Source organism: Asterias rubens, chromosome 3 (assembly GCF_902459465.1).
Source record: "Asterias rubens chromosome 3, eAstRub1.3, whole genome shotgun sequence".
Taxonomy (NCBI): Eukaryota; Metazoa; Echinodermata; class Asteroidea; order Forcipulatida; family Asteriidae; genus Asterias; species Asterias rubens.
This window is the reverse complement of record NC_047064.1, coordinates 18,522,999-18,543,891: the sequence shown is the minus strand read 5'-3', so window position 1 is coordinate 18,543,891 and position 20,893 is coordinate 18,522,999. Positions and strand designations below refer to the sequence as shown.

General features: G+C 39.1%; 1 protein-coding gene across 2 annotated transcripts in view; it reads right to left on the bottom strand.

Moving 5' to 3' along the window:
• LOC117288463 (bifunctional purine biosynthesis protein PURH-like) overlaps positions 1-20,893 on the bottom strand; it is a 34,132-nt gene that overhangs the window by 6,702 nt on the left and 6,537 nt on the right. For both annotated transcript variants that reach the window (XM_033769340.1, XM_033769341.1), the window contains exons 2-3: positions 1,013-1,141; positions 112-278 (exon numbers count right to left, since the gene is read on the bottom strand). In XM_033769340.1, coding sequence (XP_033625231.1) covers positions 112-278; positions 1,013-1,141 — 296 coding nt within the window. The remainder of the gene's footprint in view (positions 1-111; positions 279-1,012; positions 1,142-20,893) is intronic.

The following is a 20,893-nucleotide window of genomic DNA, read 5'->3' as shown; positions in this document are numbered from 1 at the left end:
ATGGAATATGTTTGGGAACGTTTCAAGGGGCAACAAGGCAATGACCATGGGGCATGGAGGCAACTGCTCTACTTGCCCTCCCCCCTCACAGTACCACGCCTGGTGACCTACCAGTTGTTGGCTTTATCTCCAGCCAGTCGGGTGCAGTGGATGCGAGATTGCTGCCCCGCGCCGCTTCCAATCACCTGACCATCCCGGGCGTAGCAGACAGAGTTGGACTGCGTGTACTTGACAGCGATGGTGGCCACAATCAAGTCTCGAAGGGCTCCCTCGGATAACTGTAACCAAAACCATTTTAAGAAATTATTTACTTTATAATGCAATAAAATTTAACACTAAAATATTTATACCGTGTCAAATCTTTCAACAAAGAGAAAATGAATTGTAACAAAACACTGAACACTGATTTAGAAATAATATTTGAACAAACATGTCTTTAAACTGGACTTGACGCACTGAAGGGATGTAGGCGTATAAATATCTCCTGGGAGTTTTCAAAACTATAGTAGGAGCAGCCACGCAGAATGAATTGTCTCCCCGAGACCTTCTCGATCTGAATTCAGAGAGCCTATTATTAGCCGGTTATTTGTTATCCAAATGCAAGATCAAAATGCTTCCTATACTTGTCAAATTGCTCCCTCATTGTTCATGCCGGGTTAGATTAGCTCTAGTGATTCATGTTAAGACTGGTGTCCAGCCTAGTTTTTCTCTAATGGCTTTGCAGGGCTGCCTGTTGTATATGTGTTTAGCATTCATATGAACAGTCTCATACCATACTAAATGTACATGTTCCATGTGTGAATATTGACTTTGTTAATCCACCAAAGAAACTGCGTAACTTTTTTTTCTCGGTCGCTGGGGCCAGGTTCGTGCGAGGGACTAGTGGTTGACAAATAGTCTCCACTCGTACTTGGCCAATATTGTTGAAGAGCTCTTTTGTCAACTTCCAATACCTCAAACCATGTTATATTTTACTATTGACTTTGTTAATCCACCAAAAAAACATGGGTACCTTGTTTTTCTTGGTCACTAAGTTGTTGAACATCTCTTTCGTCACTGAGGCATTGTTGCGAAGCTGCTGGAGCTGGAGTCCGTATAGAGTACGAGTCTCAGTATCATCAGGCTCGTAATCTGGGTCCATCTAAAAAATAAAAAAAAATAAAAAATAAATAAAAAATCACAAAAATTATTTGATTTGATTTTATTATATTCAGCATCCAAACAGCGCAAGCGCCGATTACAGGATGGATACAAAATATTTAACATTATAAAACAGTAAAATGTAAAACTTTGACACCACTTTTACATCATGTATTAATATACGTCCTGTAGAGTTTAAATGATCCTACTGGCTGAAAGGCAGTTACATGATGACATTACTCTGTCTTGATTGGCCGGTAAAGACAGGACCCTATTCAAAACAAATAAATGCAGAGCATCCCTCAGTAGTGTGTGGTGACCTGTGCTGAAAACACGCCAGTGGAATGAAAGAAAAAAAAAATAAATAAATATATATAAAAAAAACATAAAACAAGAAACAGACCAGCAGTTTTTTGAGTAAACAACAACTGTGACCTTTTGCATTCAGATTTTGTGCTCTGTTTATTTATTTAAAAAAGAAGAAAGAAAAAAATATGGTTGTAAGGCATAAGGTGTTTTCTTTTCGTTTGTCAAGTTGTGATCTTTAAAGACACTGGACACTATTAGCAATAGGAGACTTTCCAACACTAGGTGGCAGCAGACATACCGGGTAAATTTCCATTGTTTACGTAGTTCTGAACATGCGCATAATTCTGAGAACAATGGATTTACCCGGTAAGTCTGCTGCCCTCTATCCTCCCAGAAAGTCTCCCATTGTCAAAGACTAGTTTAGCACGCACGCATACCAGCCAGTAAGCGAACTCTTTAACTTAATTTGTCTTCCTTCCTGTTCAATTTCACACAGGCACTGGCATGCAATGGGAGACTTTCTGGGACGATAGAGGGCAGCAGACTTACCGGGTAAATCCATTGTTCTCAGAATTATGCGCATGTTCAGAACTACGTAAACAATGGAAATTTACCCGGTATGTCTGCTGCCATCTAGCGTTGGAAAGTCTCCTATTGTTATATTCTGAAATCATGGACAATGACATGTATCGTAAACACAACATTTGATTTGCATGGCCTGCACAATCTCAATACACATTTTATAACCTTGACAATTTTATATATATGAAATATATATAGAAAAGAGGGGCTTTCCCTCAGCAAATTTGCAATACCTCCCTTTCTATTGCCCAGAGTCCACATATATGACAAATACAAATGAAATATTCTGTTTATGTAATGTAGCACAAATTGCCCTTGCTTTCTTCAGTGTAGATGTAAGCCACAAATTTTGTGTTAGTCTCGCCTGTAAATTATCAACAAGACGCCAACCTTTCAACTTTTAACAAGACGACCAACTTGACAAACCAACAATCCATAAACTGTAAGTACATTCATATTTTACAGAGTTAAGTGAATGTATGGGTTAGAGTATGTATATAACATACCACAATTTGTTTAACATGTTTAATGCTCCAGCCAGTCTAATGCATTAATAAGCTTATTTGCCGGGTTTTATCTTCGATGTTGGTGTGGTTTTTCATGCATGACCTCGACTTGAATATATAATTAGAACAAAGGGCTAGTCTTTTTCAGTCTTTTTCGACCTTATCTGAAAAGTATTGACAGAAATAATGTAGCAGTACATTGAAATGAAGAGCATATCTGTCGTTTTGTATGAAAACAATCGGTGCAGCTCAAATTTTAAAAAGAGAAAAGTACGTAAAAAACGGCTTCAAAAAGAAAGAAAGACTTGTTTGCTTTCTTTTTGAAGCCATTTTTTACGTACAATTTTCTCTTTTTAAAATTTGAGTTGCACTGATTTTTTCATACATAACGACAGAAATGCTCTTCTTTTCAATTCACCTGTACATTATTTTGGTTGAGACTTTCAAAAAAGGCCGAAAATGACCGAATTCCAGAAGCCCTTAAATATTCACACAGAGGTCACGCACGAAAAACGATGAATAATTTGCAGATAGAAGGAAACAAAATTTAGTGACCTGGTGGTTGACTGCACCCTTCTACTCAACTGACATTGGTTGAGGTATATACAATTATTTAATTTGGGAGTTTGCACACAATAACGTTAATCTCAGCCCTGACAAAATGTGCTTACACAGTGAGGTATTAACTTTAACTTTTTCTAAAGCTTACATAAATCAAACCATAATATTGCCAAGGTTTCCTGCTTAGCAGGTTTGAAACAAAAACCTGCTAAATGTTTTACAAATCTGCTTCTAAAGCAGGTTTTTAAACCTTCATTACTCCACCTGCCCCTGCCCATTGCCCTGCCCATTGCCCTGCTCTTCCCCCTCCTGTCCTGCACCCCTCCCCCCATACAGCCTGACTTTACCTACCCCACCCTGCCCCCTACCATTCTGTCCCTACCCCCTCTGATGTCTTGCTCTGCCTCCTGCTTTATCCCCTGCACTTCCCTTTTCTTCCCCCTGCCTGGCTTAGCCCCCCCCCCCCCCCTCCGTCCTGGCCCAGCGTTGCTTTCCCCTGGCCCATACATGCATTGCTCTGTTCTTTCCCCCTCCCTGCTCTGCCCCCTCCCTGCACTTTTAAAAGATTTACCAGGTGCATTTTGTCTGTTCTTTTACAGGTGTCATACCAGTATGGCAGGAAACATTTGGAAAGAGGACATTGAAAACATGCTTAACCGAGGACGCCAAGAATCGCAGGAAAAGAAAACAATTCTTGTAGTTCAAAGTACCACCCTGAAAAAGATTTATCAAAGCAGACTGAGGCAAAGAAAGCCAGCACAACATGCCGAGTGCGCCTTCCTAGATGAACTTGAGTCGGACGAGTCTGGTGGTTGGAACTTAGAATTTGAAGACTCTGTTCCTCTGATGAAAAAATACGAACTCTACATCAATAACTCGCCATGTGTTGATTGTGCACAACGAATCATACAGTTCATAATTATCCACCCTTCTGTTCAATTTCACATCCACTATGCCATGTTATACAAGGATGGCGGAGATGGCCTCAGAATGCTAACGCATCAACAGCGCATAACCTTGGCAACCATGAATAGTGGTAAATGGCAGTCTGTGATAACAGCAATTCTAGACTTTCACCAAAAAAAAATCCCAGTTTTGGAGAAAATTCGTCGGAATAATTCAGGGTATGAGTCATTAGCAAAAGTAGTTAAATACTTAAACATAATTAAAAACTCTGATAAATGGACATGGTGGAGAGAGAATGACGACAAGACTGAACAAGAAAAACTTGCTAACATACAAAGGGAAGGGTATGAGGAGATATTGGGAGCCCAAGTTGAATCTGGATTGAGGAACTCAAGTGAGGAAGAGGAGGAGGAGGGGGAGGGGGAGGAGGAGGAGGGGGAGGAAAGTTCTGAGGAAGAGGAAGGGGAGAGTTCTCATGACGAGGAGAACGCCTTGAACACCCAGCAGGGTGGATATGTGCGCATTACAAGTCTTATTATTATTATTATTATTATTATTATTAGGTTATTTCTTACATACGTGTAGGTCTGAATCACAAATCAGTCTGGAGTTTGTTTTGTTGTTGCTTTAGGAGTCGTAGAATGTAGTGATTCATAAATACTTGGGACATTTTCTCGATTCTGATTATGAGACCCACTGAACAGTTAATAAATGGCACAGTACATCCATAAGTAACCACTGCCAGAAACACCGGGGCAATCCCTCTTCTGTTAGCGATAATATAGTTATGTTTAATTGTGCGATAGATACTTATTATTTATTGATATTTTCATCATTTCAATTACTATTCCTCAATTTGTTTGTGTGTATGTCATGAACAAAGAGTGGAGGATTTTAATAAGGATTTTAATAAAGAAACTTTATTTGACACACACATCGCAAACACAACATTTTATTTTCATGGCCAGCAAAACCTCAAGACATGTTTTACAAATCTGAATATGTTCCAGGCATTAAATTTGGTCTGTTGTCTGTTGGGGAAAAAAAAGTAGGAATATTTTATTGAGTACAAGATAATAGAAATTTCGAGCTTAGTTTAATCTCAATTTGTCAGATTTTTTTTAAGAGCAAAATAAATTGTAAATCAGACTTAAAGCCTCTTGTCTTTCCTTTAGTTGTTTCCTTTAGTTGTTTCCTGTTCAATTTCAACAAATCAAAAGTAAGTAACAACTTCCGGGGGGGGGGGGGGGGGGGGGGGGTTGGATGGCCCACTATGTAATGTAATTACTCAACAATATTATCAGCACAAAACCTTACTTGGTAATGAGTAATGGGGAGACATTAATAGCGTACAACATTGTGAGAAATGGCTCCCTCTGAAGTGGAGTAGTTTTCGAGAAAGAAGTACTTTTCCATGAATTTGATTTCGGGACCTCAAATTTAGAGTTGAGGTCTCAAAATCAAGCATCTGGAAGCACAACAATTTGTGTGACAAGCGTGTTTTTTCTTTCATTACTATCTTGCAACTTTGATGACCGATTGAGCTCAAATTTTCACAAGTTTGTTATTTTATGCATATGTCGAGATACACCAAGTGAGAAGACTGGTCTTTGACAATTACCAATAGTGTCCAATGTCTTTAACCTACTGCGCCACTGGGTGGGTGCTCAGCTTCTTTTTGATTAAGCAGTGACCATGTTTCCCTTGTACACATGTATAGCAGAGCAAAATGCTTTGCAAAATGTGTCATTTCCTCTTTTACCAAGATAGACATGATAGAAAGGGGCTTTCCCTCAGCTGGCTTGCAATACCTCCATTTCTATTGCCAAGTGCATGGTCCATAGTCTACATATATGACATAAATTGTTGCATAAATTGCTCATGCTTTCTTCAGTGTAAGCCACAATTTTTTTAATTTAAACTTAAACAAAAGGCAAGCTTAAAGACCAACTGGCAGAACCAACCATCTACAAATTGTAAGTACATACTGATCATATCGTCACCGACACAAACTGACACACTGCGGAGAAAACCAGTATTTTTTAAGTTTTAATTCTTGTGCATGTTTAGACAATGCTAACCGAGGCGTACATTCTCATGAAGTTGCAATGCTTCAGGAGCCTTACTTTTTAAATTATGATGATAAGGCTAGGTAACTTTGCAACAAAACTCACAATTTTTGTTTCAACAAACCGACACAAAGGTTCAATTTACCATTGAAACTCACGGCATGCACAAACCTCAAAAGTGAAAAAAAAATTTAAAAAAATTATACCTTGGTGCCGCGCACATGCGTGCTGACCTAAAAGAAAAAGATGTGCTTTTCAAATGACCAAATAAACATAATGTGCATGTCTGCACTTTTACAGGCATCGTACCACTATGGTAAGCTGTGTGGACAACCGATGGAAAGAGGACGCTGCAATCATACTTAGAACAGGCGTACAGGACCCAAGACATTTAAAGGAAAAAAAATATTTATGGCAAAAGAAAACCATTCTCATAGTTCAAAGTACCAAACAGAAGAAGATTTATCACAGCAGACTGAGGCAAAGAAAGCCAGCACAACATGCCGAGTGCGCCTTCCTAGATGAACTCGAGTCGGATGAGTCTGGTGGTTGGAACTCAGAGTTCAAAGACTCTGTTCTTCCGATGTCCCGGCAGATGACGGAATACGAACTGTACATCAACTACTCACCATGTGTTGATTGCGCGGACCGAATCGTAAGATTCATAAGCAACCAACCTTCCGTTGAATTTCACATCCACTATGCCATGTTATACAAGGATGGCGGAGATGGCCTCAGAAAGTTAACGCATCAAAGGGGCATAACCTTGGCAACCATGAATAGCGATACATGGCAGTCTGTGATAACAGCAACTCTAGACATTTGCAGACCAACTATCAAAATTTTGAAACAAAATCGTTGTGATAAGTCGGGGAACAAGTCATTAGCGAAAATAGTCAAACACTACGACATTGAGGACTCTAAGGAATGGATAGTATGGAGAGAGGAAGCAGACAAGACTGCAAAAGAAACACTTGCAAAAATACAAAGGGAATTGTACAATGAGAGTGAGGGGGCCCAAGGCAAGTCTGGATTGAGGACATCAAGATCTGGACGGGGAAAAAGACAGCCCTGTCCCACTGCCCCGCTCTGCCCCTTGCCCTTCTCTGCTCCCTACCCTGCCCTTCCCCTTGCTCTGCTCTTCCCCCTTATTACAACATCAGCCCCCTACCCTGCTCTTCCCCCTTCCCTGCTCTTCCCCTTACCCTCCTCTTCCACCCGCCTTGCTCTGCCACCTGCCCTGCTGTTCCCACTCCCCTGCTCTTCTCCCTCCTCTGCTCTACCCCCTACCCTGCTTTTTCCCCTCCCCTCCTCTTCCACCTGCCTTGCTCTCCCCCCTGCCCTGCTCCTCCCATTGCCCTGTTCTTCCCCCTACCCTGCTCTTACCCCTACCCTGACCATCCCACTACCCTGCCCTTCCCCCTTTCCTGCTCTGCCCCCTGCCGTTGTTGTTTCCAAGACCAAGACCAAGACCAAGACCAAGACCACAAACAAGAACAAGACACAGCAAGTCGAGACCAAGACCAAGACTCGACAAGTTAAAACCAAAACTAAGACCAAGGCACAGGAAGTCGCGACCAAGCCCAAGACCAAGCCCAAGACCAAAACCAAGACTAAGACTCCTCAAGTTGAGACCAAAACCAAGACCCGGCAACTCGAGACCAAGACCGGAGGGTCCGAGACCGAGACTTTGAGACCTTCAAAAAAGTAGTCAATGTATGTGATTAAAAAATCAGGCAGCATCAAAAATCAGGGAAACATTCAATTGCAATAAACACAAAAGCACGCGCATTTAAACACTGTTGAATGTGAATGCAGTTTTGACCCTATGGAAAACTTAGCGTAAAGGGCGTGACAGGAATTTAAGTTTTACAGATTTTCTCAATTTGCCTGTAAATATTGCATTGGGTTGTTTTATTTATTGAAAATTATGTAAGAATAGGCCTAAGTGTTAACTGCTTACCAACAACAATAGGTGAAGGCGTAATCTGAATTAAGTAAATGACATCAGTCACATCTAAATAGATAGTTTCCATTTGACGTCACAAAGTTTGAAGTCGACCGTCTTTTGGGGTAGTTTAGCCTTTTTTTTTTTTTTTTTTTTTTTTTACATTTTATGCATTCCTGCATGCAGTACATGAACTTTGTCAATATCCTTGCATGATACGTCAGTTAACCACTTGGCTGCACAATTTTTTGTTTGAATGTTTTATGTTATCAGATAGCCAAAACATATGCCCATAAACATGACATTGATCATTAGACATCAAAAACATATGCCCATAAACATGACATCGATCATTAGACATCAAAAACATATGCCCATTGTCATCTCCCACCGGTCATGTATTTATATTATTGTTTATAATTTATACGTTTCTCTTACGTTTACTAGCTTATCCTTATTTGTTTAAAGTCAAAGGTCAGTGCACGCAGCCAATCGCCTGCGGGCATCTTAGGAATTTGGTTTAAGGTGTGGCAAGCCCTATTTACTATACGCAGGTACCTGGGTGCCGGTATTTCTAGGTTCATTTCTTTTCCTGGTTTCGTTTGGTTAACTTCGCCGTATTTTTCTTAGTCAACCCCAGCTAGCTTTCATCGCCGTTTTCGTAAGTAGTATTTTCTTCATTGTATAATATTTAATGTCACTTATTCCGATTGTATTAACGTATTGGTTACTGTAAAATTGCTTCCTTTCCATTTCAATGATCTAGGCTTTTTGTAGTTATTTTTGGTTCCTCTTAATGCTGTTTAAGTGGGGCACAAAATAGAGCCGTCGCTAGATTTTGATAATAAGATTTATGGTGCCACTAGGCAAAGCTAGTTTATTCTTCTAAATCCTATTTTGTGTACCCAACGTACTTGTCTCTAGTAATTGCTTTTATTATCGTGTGTGTATTAGTAGGATTTGTAACGTTACATGGTGGTAATACGATTTAGAAAGGTTTGCGGTAACGCCTCTTAATTACTATCTCTAAATGAGTTTATATGTGTGTATTTCCCAACAGTTTTGTTATATATCAGTATGCCGCCGAAAACTCCCGTAAACCCCGTACATCGCCGTTAAGTTTCCCACAGTGTTGATGTGAATTTCCCGGTAACAATTTGTAAGTGTTAATTTAGTAAAGTCGATAATTGTACTGTTCATCTTTTGATATAGAATTGCAGAAGTGGATTTGTTCAAGCTTTAATAATTTGCTATAGTTTCTTTAATCTTCTTTTGGAAACGATTGTCTGTTCATTTTCGTATAATCTTTCCGTAAGCCATCGATTGCGTTTTATTCAATCTTTCCGGAAACCTCTGATTGCGTGTTTATTTAAACACCCTGCTTATATCTTTGATTTGATTATTGAGTAATCTAATTTATGTATTTATATATTAATTATCTATTTCATTATTTGTTGTTCTATAGTTAACCTGCTCCTCGCTGAGTGCGAATAAAACTACCGGGTCGAACAAACACAATTTTGTCCACATCTTTCATTGTTTCATCAACACCGTGACACCCAATAAACATGACATCGATCATTAGACATCAAAAACATATGCCCATAAACATGACATCGATCATTAGACATCAAAAACACATGTCCATAAACATGGCATCGATCGGGGTATATTCATGGATGGACTCTATACAACTTACATTATACTTCATTTGCCTTCCTTCCTGTTCAACTTCACACAGGTGGAATTCCCTACTGCCATGCAATTGTGTATAATCTGAAATCATGGACTATGACATGTATCTCAAACACAACTTTTTTTTGCATGGCCTGCACAATCTCAAACACACATTTTATAAGGTGTGACAATTTTAAGAAGGGGCAACTTAATTGTTTCTGGCAAGATATTTGGTCCGCTGGAAATAAGTAGGAATATTTTATTGCATTACACAAGTGCTGACCTACTGCACATGTACACATGGTGTAGGCTTTAAAGCCATTGGACCCTTTCGGTACAGGAAGAAAAGAAAAAAGTTCCGTATTTACAAATAACTTTCAGGGTTTACAGAAGGTAGTGGTGAAAGACTTCTCTTTAAATATTATTCCATGAAATGCTTTACTTTTTGAGAAAACAGTAAAACAATATAAACTCTCGATGTCGAGAATTACGGATTTATTTTAACACATGTCATGACGCGGCGAAAATGCGGATAAAAGGGTGGGTTTCCCATTATTTTCTCCCGACTCCGATGACCGATTGAGCCTAAATTTTCACAGGTTTGTTATTTTATATATAAGTTGTGATACACGAAGTGTGGGCCTTAGGACAACACTGTTTAACGAAAGGGTCCAATGGCTTTAATAGAAACTAGCGGGCGCGCGGCACCCCGCTAGATGAGGAGGATTCTAGTATACACATGTTGTAAAAGATAATGTGGGGGCAAGGGAGGTATTCTTACAGGTAATAATCATTTCGTAGTATTGGATAAGAAATTGTATTTATGATCGGTATGGAAATTTGTCATTAATGTTGTATTTTGATAAAAATTAATTGTTGAGCGTGCACAACTTAGTTGTAAAATGTCGCGACGCATCGCCTCCTCTCCTCACCTTCTCTCTTGCAGTCTCCAACTAAAGGAATTGGTGTTTGTTTCTGGAGTTGAGCTTTAATATTGGGGATGGGTATACTTGGCAATGATGGTACTTGGCATGATATGTAGGGTATTTCGTAATATTTTAGTGTTGATCGAGTGGGCCAACGCATTATCCGTAATGTGGATTATGTTTCGCCTCTTTTACGCATAGTTTAAATTCAATGGGCTTTTGTCATTGTGTCAATTTTATCCACTGCACTGAGTATTTCCCAGCTAAGATGACTGTAAGGGTAATAATGCTTAGACGACTAAAAATATAGCACATACACTGCTCCAATGACACACTTATTTTATTGTGTTGAGCACATTTGGTATAATTCAGTTACACTTGGCATAATGTACATCCTGAGTCCCGCCCAAACTGCTTTCATTATAGTTACGAACTTTGTAAAACATTTGCCTTGTTATTTTGAGGGTCTGTACATCCAGTTTTGGTTAATTTATATGGAGATGGGCCAATCGGACAATGTATATCACGCTGAATGTGGAATCAGCAGTGGTATTTGGTACCCTTAGCAACAAATCCATAGTCACCGATAGCCACGGATTTGAGTGGTCTAAGTCTGGTCTCCCCCCTCAACAATTATCACCGCTGCTAATAGTAATAGCAGAGAAGAAATCCGACTAAAAAGGCTTGTATGAAAGTGGTATCCTCTTTTAAAACAAACTCATAATCACAGCCACTAATAGCCGCGGAGTTTATCTGACTGAAAAGGAAGCTTCGAAGAAGTTCTGGTATACAGCAGATAAAAATATAAAAAAACGCGCCAGTTGGTATGGACTTGAACGACAAAGTCAATTTCTGCAAAATTGTATTGAAAATAAAAATATTTAATGATTGGTTGCTATAACTGTTGAATATTGTTTGCTTTGTTTCCAATGAGGTGTACACGATTTTAGAATCTAAGGCCCCATTCATCGTAATTTATTGAGCGTACGTCCAACGACGCAAACAAAGTTGTCTGAGCACCAAATAAAGCGATTTTTCGGAACATGCTGTGCAACATCTAATCTACTGTTTTTGCCACCGCTTTTTGGAGTAACAGAGCGTCGGCCTCATTAATTTTTAGTTTATTCTCATATCAATTAATTCTCATGTAAACTTTCTGGTCAACATCCGCCGGGGCGCGCGCCCCGCGTGACGAAGTCCCCTGATAAAACATCCAATTATATATGTTATCATAATTATCTGTGGAACCCTACGAACTAAAATAATAGAAACGGTAATTTTATTGGTCTTAAATAACTACTCCTACATTCTCTCACTTAATTCACTTTCAGAAAACATTTGCCTAGTTATTTTGAGGGTTTGTATGCCAGCTACCCCTACATCCTCTCACTTAATTCACTTTCAGAAAACATTTGCCTTGTTGTTTTAAGGGTTTGTAGGCCAGTTTGGTTAATTTTGTAAGGAGAAATTCGTAAAAAGTACCCGATTCAGCTGCACATGAAGGCTCTTTCGATAACAAAACCCGACGGCCGATTGCTTAATACAAAACGGATTTGGCAAAATCTACATCCTGAGTCCGGACCAAACTGCGTTCTAACAATTTTGTTGCTTCAGAACTTTGAATGGAATGTTCGTTTACAGCTTCAAAACAGCCGTTGATGTTTCACAAAGTTCGTAACTATGAAAGCTTACTATTCTTAAACGGTGATTTCATGTACTCTTTTGTAGGTTTAACTGGCAAAACCTATACAATGTATATGAAAAGAATCAGTAATGTATTTACTTTCTTTTTGAAAATGTTTCAACTTTTGCGTGTGTACGTTCTATGTGTGGGGGATGACATATGGACTGTACCACTAACGGTGCAGAGTTAAATGGAACAAATAAAGTTTCACAACAATGGGTTGCTGATGTTTGATACGTTTAAAAAATGCTGGAAAGTTGGGTAGGCCTACATGAGTGACTTAATTGTAATAAACACATATGTAACAGATGCATGTATTAAAGCCTAATGTTTTTTATTTAACATGCGAAATTAAACCCCCCTGTACAAAATGGTATATACACAATGCTATTTACCCCTCTACGAAACATCAATGAGTCACTCTGGAATGTTAATGGGAGTCCAAGGTTGCCACCCACTTCAAACCTAAAGAGGTGGCTCTGTGTGCAGCGTACAGCTCCCCCCCCCCCCCTTAGACCAACAGGTGGCCCATATCAAAACCAGACAACCACACATGTAAGGAGATATCGCTCGTGACTCCAGCCAATCAGACAACTCGTAAGAGGGAGTTCGGTTCAGGGTTTTGTAGACTTCAACCCGACGTCTGTAACGACATAACCGTGTTGGATTCCACAAGGATGCCATGCCACTGGACCTTCTAATTTTCAATTCCAAGACGGCGCGGGTTAAGCTTTTAATAGTATAGATTTCAAGCTGTATTAAAACACAATTTTTTCAGATTTTTTCAAGAGCAAAATAAATCTGACTTAGGTAGAAAGAACATCATGGCTGTTGTCTTTCCTTTTCTTGTTTCCTGTTTAACTTCAATTTCAATTTTAAACAAATCAAATATAAGTTACATGTACGACTTCCGGGGGGGGGTGTTAGCACGGCCAGTTGGGCTGAAAACACGGGCAAATTTTTTATGCATGGCTTGGGTGAAGCCGTGCTGTATAATAATTTCAGTGAAAATTACTGAACTTCTTTTATTATTTTGTTGTTGTTGAACAGTTTAAACAGCAGTGAGTAAAATTAGATTTGGTTTTACCAGATTTCCTTCTTCCTTTTGAATCAAAATTTCAACTACACAACCATAAAACAATCATTCGAAGTTGCCTCGAAAACGCTGACCACATTGCGACCACACAAGACACAACGCACAAACCACACATTACACAATGCACGTGCAAATTACACAACGCAAGCGAGACACACAGACTTTGTTTTAAAGGGACACACCGGCCGAATAGGGCTATTTGGGCTACAAAATAGACTAAGAACTGAATTCAGCAGTCTTCCAGGTATGAAGAAGAACGGTCCATAAAAAAAATCATCAAATTTTGCCGTTTTTGAGCATTTTAAAACAAAAACTTAGGTCGCGTGATTGTTCTAACCAAAAAGTGGTACAAACAATCGCGTGACCTTCCGGGCTAGTTTTACTTCCAGCCGTCAGTAACTTACCAAACCAAATTTAAATCTTTTTTTTTTACAAAATTATTAACGAGTAATTGACGAAAAAGATCATGTATTCAAGTTATCGCTACAAAATGTAAATAATGGTGAAAAATCTTACGTAAGATTCGCATTCAAAGAGTCCGTGTATAGCCCAAGGCGTGGCGCAATCACAACGTAAGCCTCGGGGCATTATACCATACAGCGCATGCCATGTCTCGTGGGGGGCTGGAGGTGTAATCCCAGGCGCTATGAACTCCAAGCTTGCGGGTCTCGCCGTGAGCTTGGGAGGGGTTGGGAGTACATGTTTGTCATCGTGGGTTTGTCAGTCGGTACACCTCGTGTCAAATCCGTTATTTCTTATGATCACAACGTTCCAATATTATGCTCTGTTTTGTTTCATGGCTCCTAATTTTATTTTGCTAGGAGTTTTCAGGTAACAATAAAAAAAGATTGATGATGTCCAAATGTAGAAATACTGCATTTTGTTATATTGACAGTGTTATTGTGTGAGTAGATTTAAAAATGTTTTATGAAGAAGAAAAAAGGGATTAAAAAAACCGGAGCCCCCGATTGAAAAAAGAACAGTTGAATAATAATTTTGTACAAAAGGTTGAAAAAAAAAGTTCAACAAAACTCTCTCAAAGCATAATTTTGTCTAAAAATATTTTTTAATTCTGTGAATGAAGTGTTATTTTTGAGATTGTTGAGGTATTATTTGGTTACGTTCCAAGCTACGCAGCTACTCAGCTACGCTTGCGTTCCTTCAAGTTACGCTATAATGTCAAAAGGTACGTTTTCAAGCCGAGTCAAGCTACGCTTACGTTCCATATGCAGCTATGTTTACGTTGCAAGATATCAAGCTACACTTACATTCCAAGTTTTTGCTTACCTTCCTTCTCAAGTAATGCTGTAATTACAAAAGGTATGCTTTCAATCCTGAGTCAAGTTACGTATACCTTCCATACGCAGCTACGTTTACGTTCCAAGATACCTAGCTACGCTTACGTTCCAAGATATGCTTACGTTCCAAAACATAAGGTTACGAAGCTACACAGCTTCTCAGCTATGCTTACATTACAAGATACTCTTACGTTTCGTCAAGTTACGCTATAATAACAAAAGGTACGCTTTCAATCCTGAGTCAAGTTACGCTTACGTTCCATACGCAGCTATGTTTACGTTCCAAGATATCCAGCTACGCTTACCTTCCAAGATATGACGTTCCAAGATACGCCTACATTCCAAGTTTTTGCTTACGTTCCTTCTCAAGTTACGCTATATTTACAAAAGGTACGCTTCAATCCTGAGTCAAGTTACGCTTACGCTCCATACGCAGCTGCGTTTACGTTCCAAGATACCTAGCTACGCTTACGTTTCAAGATATGCTTACGTTCCAAAAGATATGGTTACGTTCCAAGCTATGCAGCTACTATACAATCCATATACATTTTTTAGATTTGTTACGCTATAATAAAAAATAACGCTTTCAATCCCGAGTCAAGCTAGGCTTACGTTTCAAGATTTGCAACTACGCTTACGTTTCAAAATACATTCTCACAAGAACGTTTTTGAATCCCTAACGATTCCCTCCCCCATCCCCTCCCCTCTGTAGGCGCCTACAGGCATTGAATGGGTCCTGGCACGTCGGTACTCCTAGAACTATTTCGGTTTCAGCCGGACGAAACTGAAATAGTTCTAGGAGTAGCACGTCGGGAGCATGATTGTACGCCACGATCGCATTCCAAACTGCATCATGCCTATGCACTGCAGTAGTATGCCTAGTTTGTGCCAGGAATGCTCTATTTACTTGTCACTGTCCCATCATTTTCTGGGTTAGTTTTTTGTGTTCTTCGTGACGATCTTTGGATGTACGTCGAAGCACGACTACCTCCACCGTCGAAAGATTTGCCTGATCCGTATATGTTGGTTGTTTATAATTTATGGATAGACTGGATCCTTATGCTTCGTCGTAGTAAAATGTTGCTATAAACAAAGCACCAGTCTACTTACAACATTGTGCGACAATATCACGAAGATTTGATAGTTGCAACGGCTGGAAACACGTACACGCTGGCCTTTTGCCGCTTTTGGGTTTTTTAATCATTTTTTCGCTAATTATGTGACATTTTGATGATTTTATTTTACAGCAACCATCTATAAAAACATTATTGATGATTCTACAGCCCTAAATTGCGTAAACGGTGAGCCGGTGAGACTTTTTTGGATTTCAATGTTTGCATCTCTTGGGTGTTAATGCAGTTGACAAAACGATGTTTATTTTCCGCTCGAAAGGTTCAAAAACTGGTTCATGTTTCTTTTCAAATCTCAAGTCGGTTTTGCTGTAGGGGGGGGGGATAGACCTCCCAAATTTATTTTTCAATGCATGGTACGTTTTTGTGCCCAGTGGAACTACTTAAATGGCACTGTCTTTTGTAACTGTTTGTTCTTTATTCACCGCAGACTGTTTACAAATTGCCTTTGACCCAGTTTCAACAATTAAACAACCTATAAGACTTAAACGTTATGAAACCTAAACACATACAAAGGAAAATATTAATTACCATGATCAGTCAGTTTACATTAAGCAAACAATTATGGTACATGTAAATCACTCTTGGCATTTTGATTGGTTGCAAATACTTGTGTGAATAATTATTTTACATATTAATTGATTTGTCTAAATTAAATACAAAAACTATTATCAGCTTCACGACCTTAGGCCTATTGTTCTGAAATCGAATGGACAAGAATGGATAGAATTAACATTAGTAAATGATAACTCTTAATTTCTTCAATACCTCTTCATTTTTTTTTTAGTCTTTAAGCAAAATTTTGTATCAAGAGTAACACATGCCAAAAAATATTTTGTTGACAGCAAACTTGTACTGCATTATTTGATCACTTTTGAACCATTTCAGGCTAAATGGGTCCAAGCACAGCTCCATGGTCCAAGTAACTGCTTTGAACTGGCCTATTGACCCAGACACATTTTATAGAGTTTAATAATGTATAGTGGACGTCGATCACCTGTATAATATCTGTGCTTTAAAGCCTCTCATTTTCGAGTTGAAAAAAAAATAAAAAATTAAATCAAAATAGTTTACTTGTAACAGAAATAGGTACCAGAAATGCTTCCAGGGCCCTTAAGAGGGGGGTGGGGGGGGGGGGGGGGTGAGACAGACTTGGCGCTGCGAGCTCGTGTTGTGTGCTACGCACACGTATCTATTTTTTTGTAGTGATTTTAGGTTGCACTCCCACTTTTTCAGTTTGCACTCCCACTTTCAAATTCCTGGCTAAGACACTTGGGGGGGGGGGTGGATGGCCCACTAGGCAACCCTGTTTCTTAACCTACTGCACCACTGGGTGGATGCATAGGTTTTTGTTATTAAGCAGTGAACATTTGTTGTATATAGCAGAATGTGTCAGTTGCTACTCAAAAGTTGTCATTTGCTACTCAATATTACCAATGTTCTTTGTGCACAAAATTTGGTGTCAAAATATTTTGCTATGCAAAAGTGCTGGATGACAACGTTCCCCATTGAATGACTTCTGAAGGGCACCCAAAAAAAAAAAAAAGGTATAGGGGTCATTCCGTGTCAAATCAACCAGTGGTCCCCAGGTGACCCCCTCAGATTTTGATGAAACTTCATCAGAATGATTGGATGTGCCACCACACAATGAAGGAGTTGAGTGCCAAAGCTGAAAATTGGTGTATAAGTAGATATAATATATATGTTTAACTGGTATCAATTTCAAAAAATGTTTCAATTGATCGCGGGGTCAACCGGGGTCAAGACGGGCGGGGTCTTTTTTACCTTTTTCTGGCAGGAACCAACTTTGGGTCCATGCTATTTCTGAATGAATGCATTGGTGAGCTTATAATTGCTTATGGGTAAAGACATGCACCCATAGATAATAACTAGGGAATATAGGTTTCATTTGACCCCTCATGTGGGCACAGGGTGACCCCAATTATCACAAAAAACACTTTCGGCTGATTAAAGTGCCTACTTTAGGTGACCATAACTAGAAAATTAAATGAGATACATGTACTCTTAAATTGAGTGCAGATTCATGAAATTTGGCAAGAAGTAAGATGGAATACCAAATTTGAGCTCTCTACCTGGTACAATAACTAAATTATGAGCTTTCAAAGTCGGAAATTATCACAAAAATCACTTTTCGCGTCTCGCGCGAGTACAAAATGGCCGCCTTGACCAAATTTCAATGGGTCATATCTCGAAAACGACATGGAGTATGACTTAGCTTTTTTGTATGTGTTCATTTGAGCCACATCCAATCATTCTGATGAAAAACTGGTTGATTTGACACAGATGTCCCATAGGAAAGAGGGGCTTTCCCTCGGCAAATTTGCAATACCTCCTTTTCTATTGCCCAGAGTCCACATATATGACAAATTTTCTGTTTATGCACTGTACCATAAATTGGCCATGCTATCTTCAAGTGCAAGCCACAAATTACGTGTTAGTCTTGCCTGAAAATTTTCAACAGGACACCAACCTTTTCAACTTTTACTAAGAGGCAAACTAAAAGACCCACTGGACTAACCAACAATCCACAAACTGTAAGTACATGTTTATCATATTTTACAGAGTTAAGTGAATGTATGGGTTAAACAAAGTATGTATATATCACATACAAATAATTTGTTTAATGCTCCAGCCTTTTACTCAATTGACAATGGTTGAGATCTATAAAATTATTTAATTTGGGGGTTTTGCACACAATAACGTTAATCTCAGCCCTGACAAAATGCATTTTAAAAAGTGAGGTCTTTAACTTTCTCTAAAGCTTACACAAATCAAACCGTAATAATGCCAAGGTTTCCATGCTTTGTTTGTTAGCGGGTTTTACAAATTTGCTTAGCAGGTTTTTAAACCTTCATAACCCACCTCCGCCCCCCCCCCCCACACTATTGCCTGACTTTACCTACCCCACCCTGCCCCCTACCATTCTGTCCCTACCCCCTCTGATGTCTTGCTCTGCCTCCTGCTTTATCCCCTGCACTTCCCTTTTCTTCCCCCTGCCTGGCTTGGCCCCCCCCCCCCTTCCCTCCTGGCCCAGCGTTGCTTTCCCCTGGCCCATACATGCATTGCTCTGTTCTTTCCCCCCTCCCTGCACTTTTAAAAGATTTACTTGCCCGCCCCTGTTTCCGCTCATATTTGTCAAATGGGCAATCGCTAAGTTCAAAGTCTGAATTACACACATGCTTTTAAGATATTACCAAAAGCTGAGATGTGCATTTTGTCTGTTCTTTTACAGGTGTCATACCAGTATGGCAGGAAACGTGCAGAGCAATTGGACAGAGAACATTGAAAACATGCTTAGCCAAGGACAACAAACTTCACAAGAAAAGAAAACAATTCTTATAGTTCAAAGTACCAAACTGAGGGAGATTTATCACAGCAGACTGAGAAGAGGAAATACACCAAAACATGCCGAGGATGCCTTCCTAGATGATCTCAAGCTTGTCGAGTCTGGTGGTTGGAACTCAGAATTCAAAGACTCTGTTCCTCTGATGTTCCAGCAGATGACCAAATATGAACTCTACATCAATAACTCGCCATGTGTTGATTGTGCAGATCGAATAGTAAGATTCATAAACGACCAACCTTTTGTTGAATTTCACATCCACTATGCCATGTTATACAAGGATGGCGGAGATGGCCTCAGAATGCTAATGCATCAAGAGCGCATAACCTTGGCAACCATGAATAGTGGTAAATGGCAGTCTGTGATAACAGCAATTCTAGACTTTCACAAAAAAGAAATCCCAGTTTTGGAGATTATTCGCCGGGATAATTCAGGGTATGAGTCAATAACAAAAGTAGTTAAACACTTAGACCTAATTAAAGACTCTGATAAATGGAAATGGTGGCGCGAGAATGCAGACAAGACTGAAAATGAAATACTTGCAAAAATTCTAAGGGAATAGTATGAGGAGAGGGAGGGCATGGAGAGCGCCCAAGGCGAATCTGGATATCAAGATTGTTTTTAGGGAAAAGAAAATGGAACTCAATCAGGTTTGTACTAAAGAAACAAAAAACAAGATAAAAGACATTTAGTGTTTATCAACAAACACAAAGCTATTTTGTGTGGTTTTGCTTCGATTAAGTGCCTCAAATCTATGTATACCAATGTCTGATTTAAAGATAGAAGATTCTTGACCTTTGAGAAGCCCCTTTCCAATTAAAGGGGTGTTACAGAATTGGTAAGAAAAAGAATCGTGAAAATCACAGATTTACATGAAACTTACACGGTCTAATGATGATGATAGTTGAAATCATCCTTTGAAATATTCCTGTCTGAAATTTCATATTTGATGAGAAATAAGCAATCTGATTTCGCGTTTGGAGTTTATCGCTCGGTGAGCATTTTATTCATTTTTTGTTGGCATCGATGCAATGCAAAATTTGTAATCAGTTTTTCACTATTCTCTCGTGACCCAGATGGCCGAACTTCTACAGGTTTGGCAGTTTATGTATATGGTGGATTACATAAAGTGCATACACTGCAAGCAACTTTTTTTGCTAGCAAAACCAATTCTGTATTTTTAAATGTTCCTTTTAGTGTCTCTAAAAAACTAAACCTGAGCTTCATTCTGACCCTGAATCTAAAGGAAATTTGAAACCAGAAATAAAGGTCAACATGGGTTATGATAACCCTTGTCTAACCTTTAATGCTCAAGGTTTTATATCTGAACAAAAGTCTTGAGATTATGGACCTACTTCCGGTTGACCCGGAGGTAGGTCAACATTAGGTCATGGTTACCCAATGCTAATCTCAAATGCCCAAGGAGTATATAACTGGGAAAAAGGTTTCAAAATCGGCTATGAACTTCATGAGATATGGTGCTGCAAAGATTTAGTATTTTAATATTCAAATGCAGATCACATCGTTAAGTAATTGAAATTTTTGTTTTACTTTAGAGTTAAGTTTATGTTCTAAGCTTCAATTTGATATAAGATCTAACTCTTTCATTTTTACACTTTAGGATGCAAAAAAAGTGTACAAACGCTACGGGGGGTTAGGCAGAAACAAAGAGTAAGACAGAAAATGATAAAAATCTT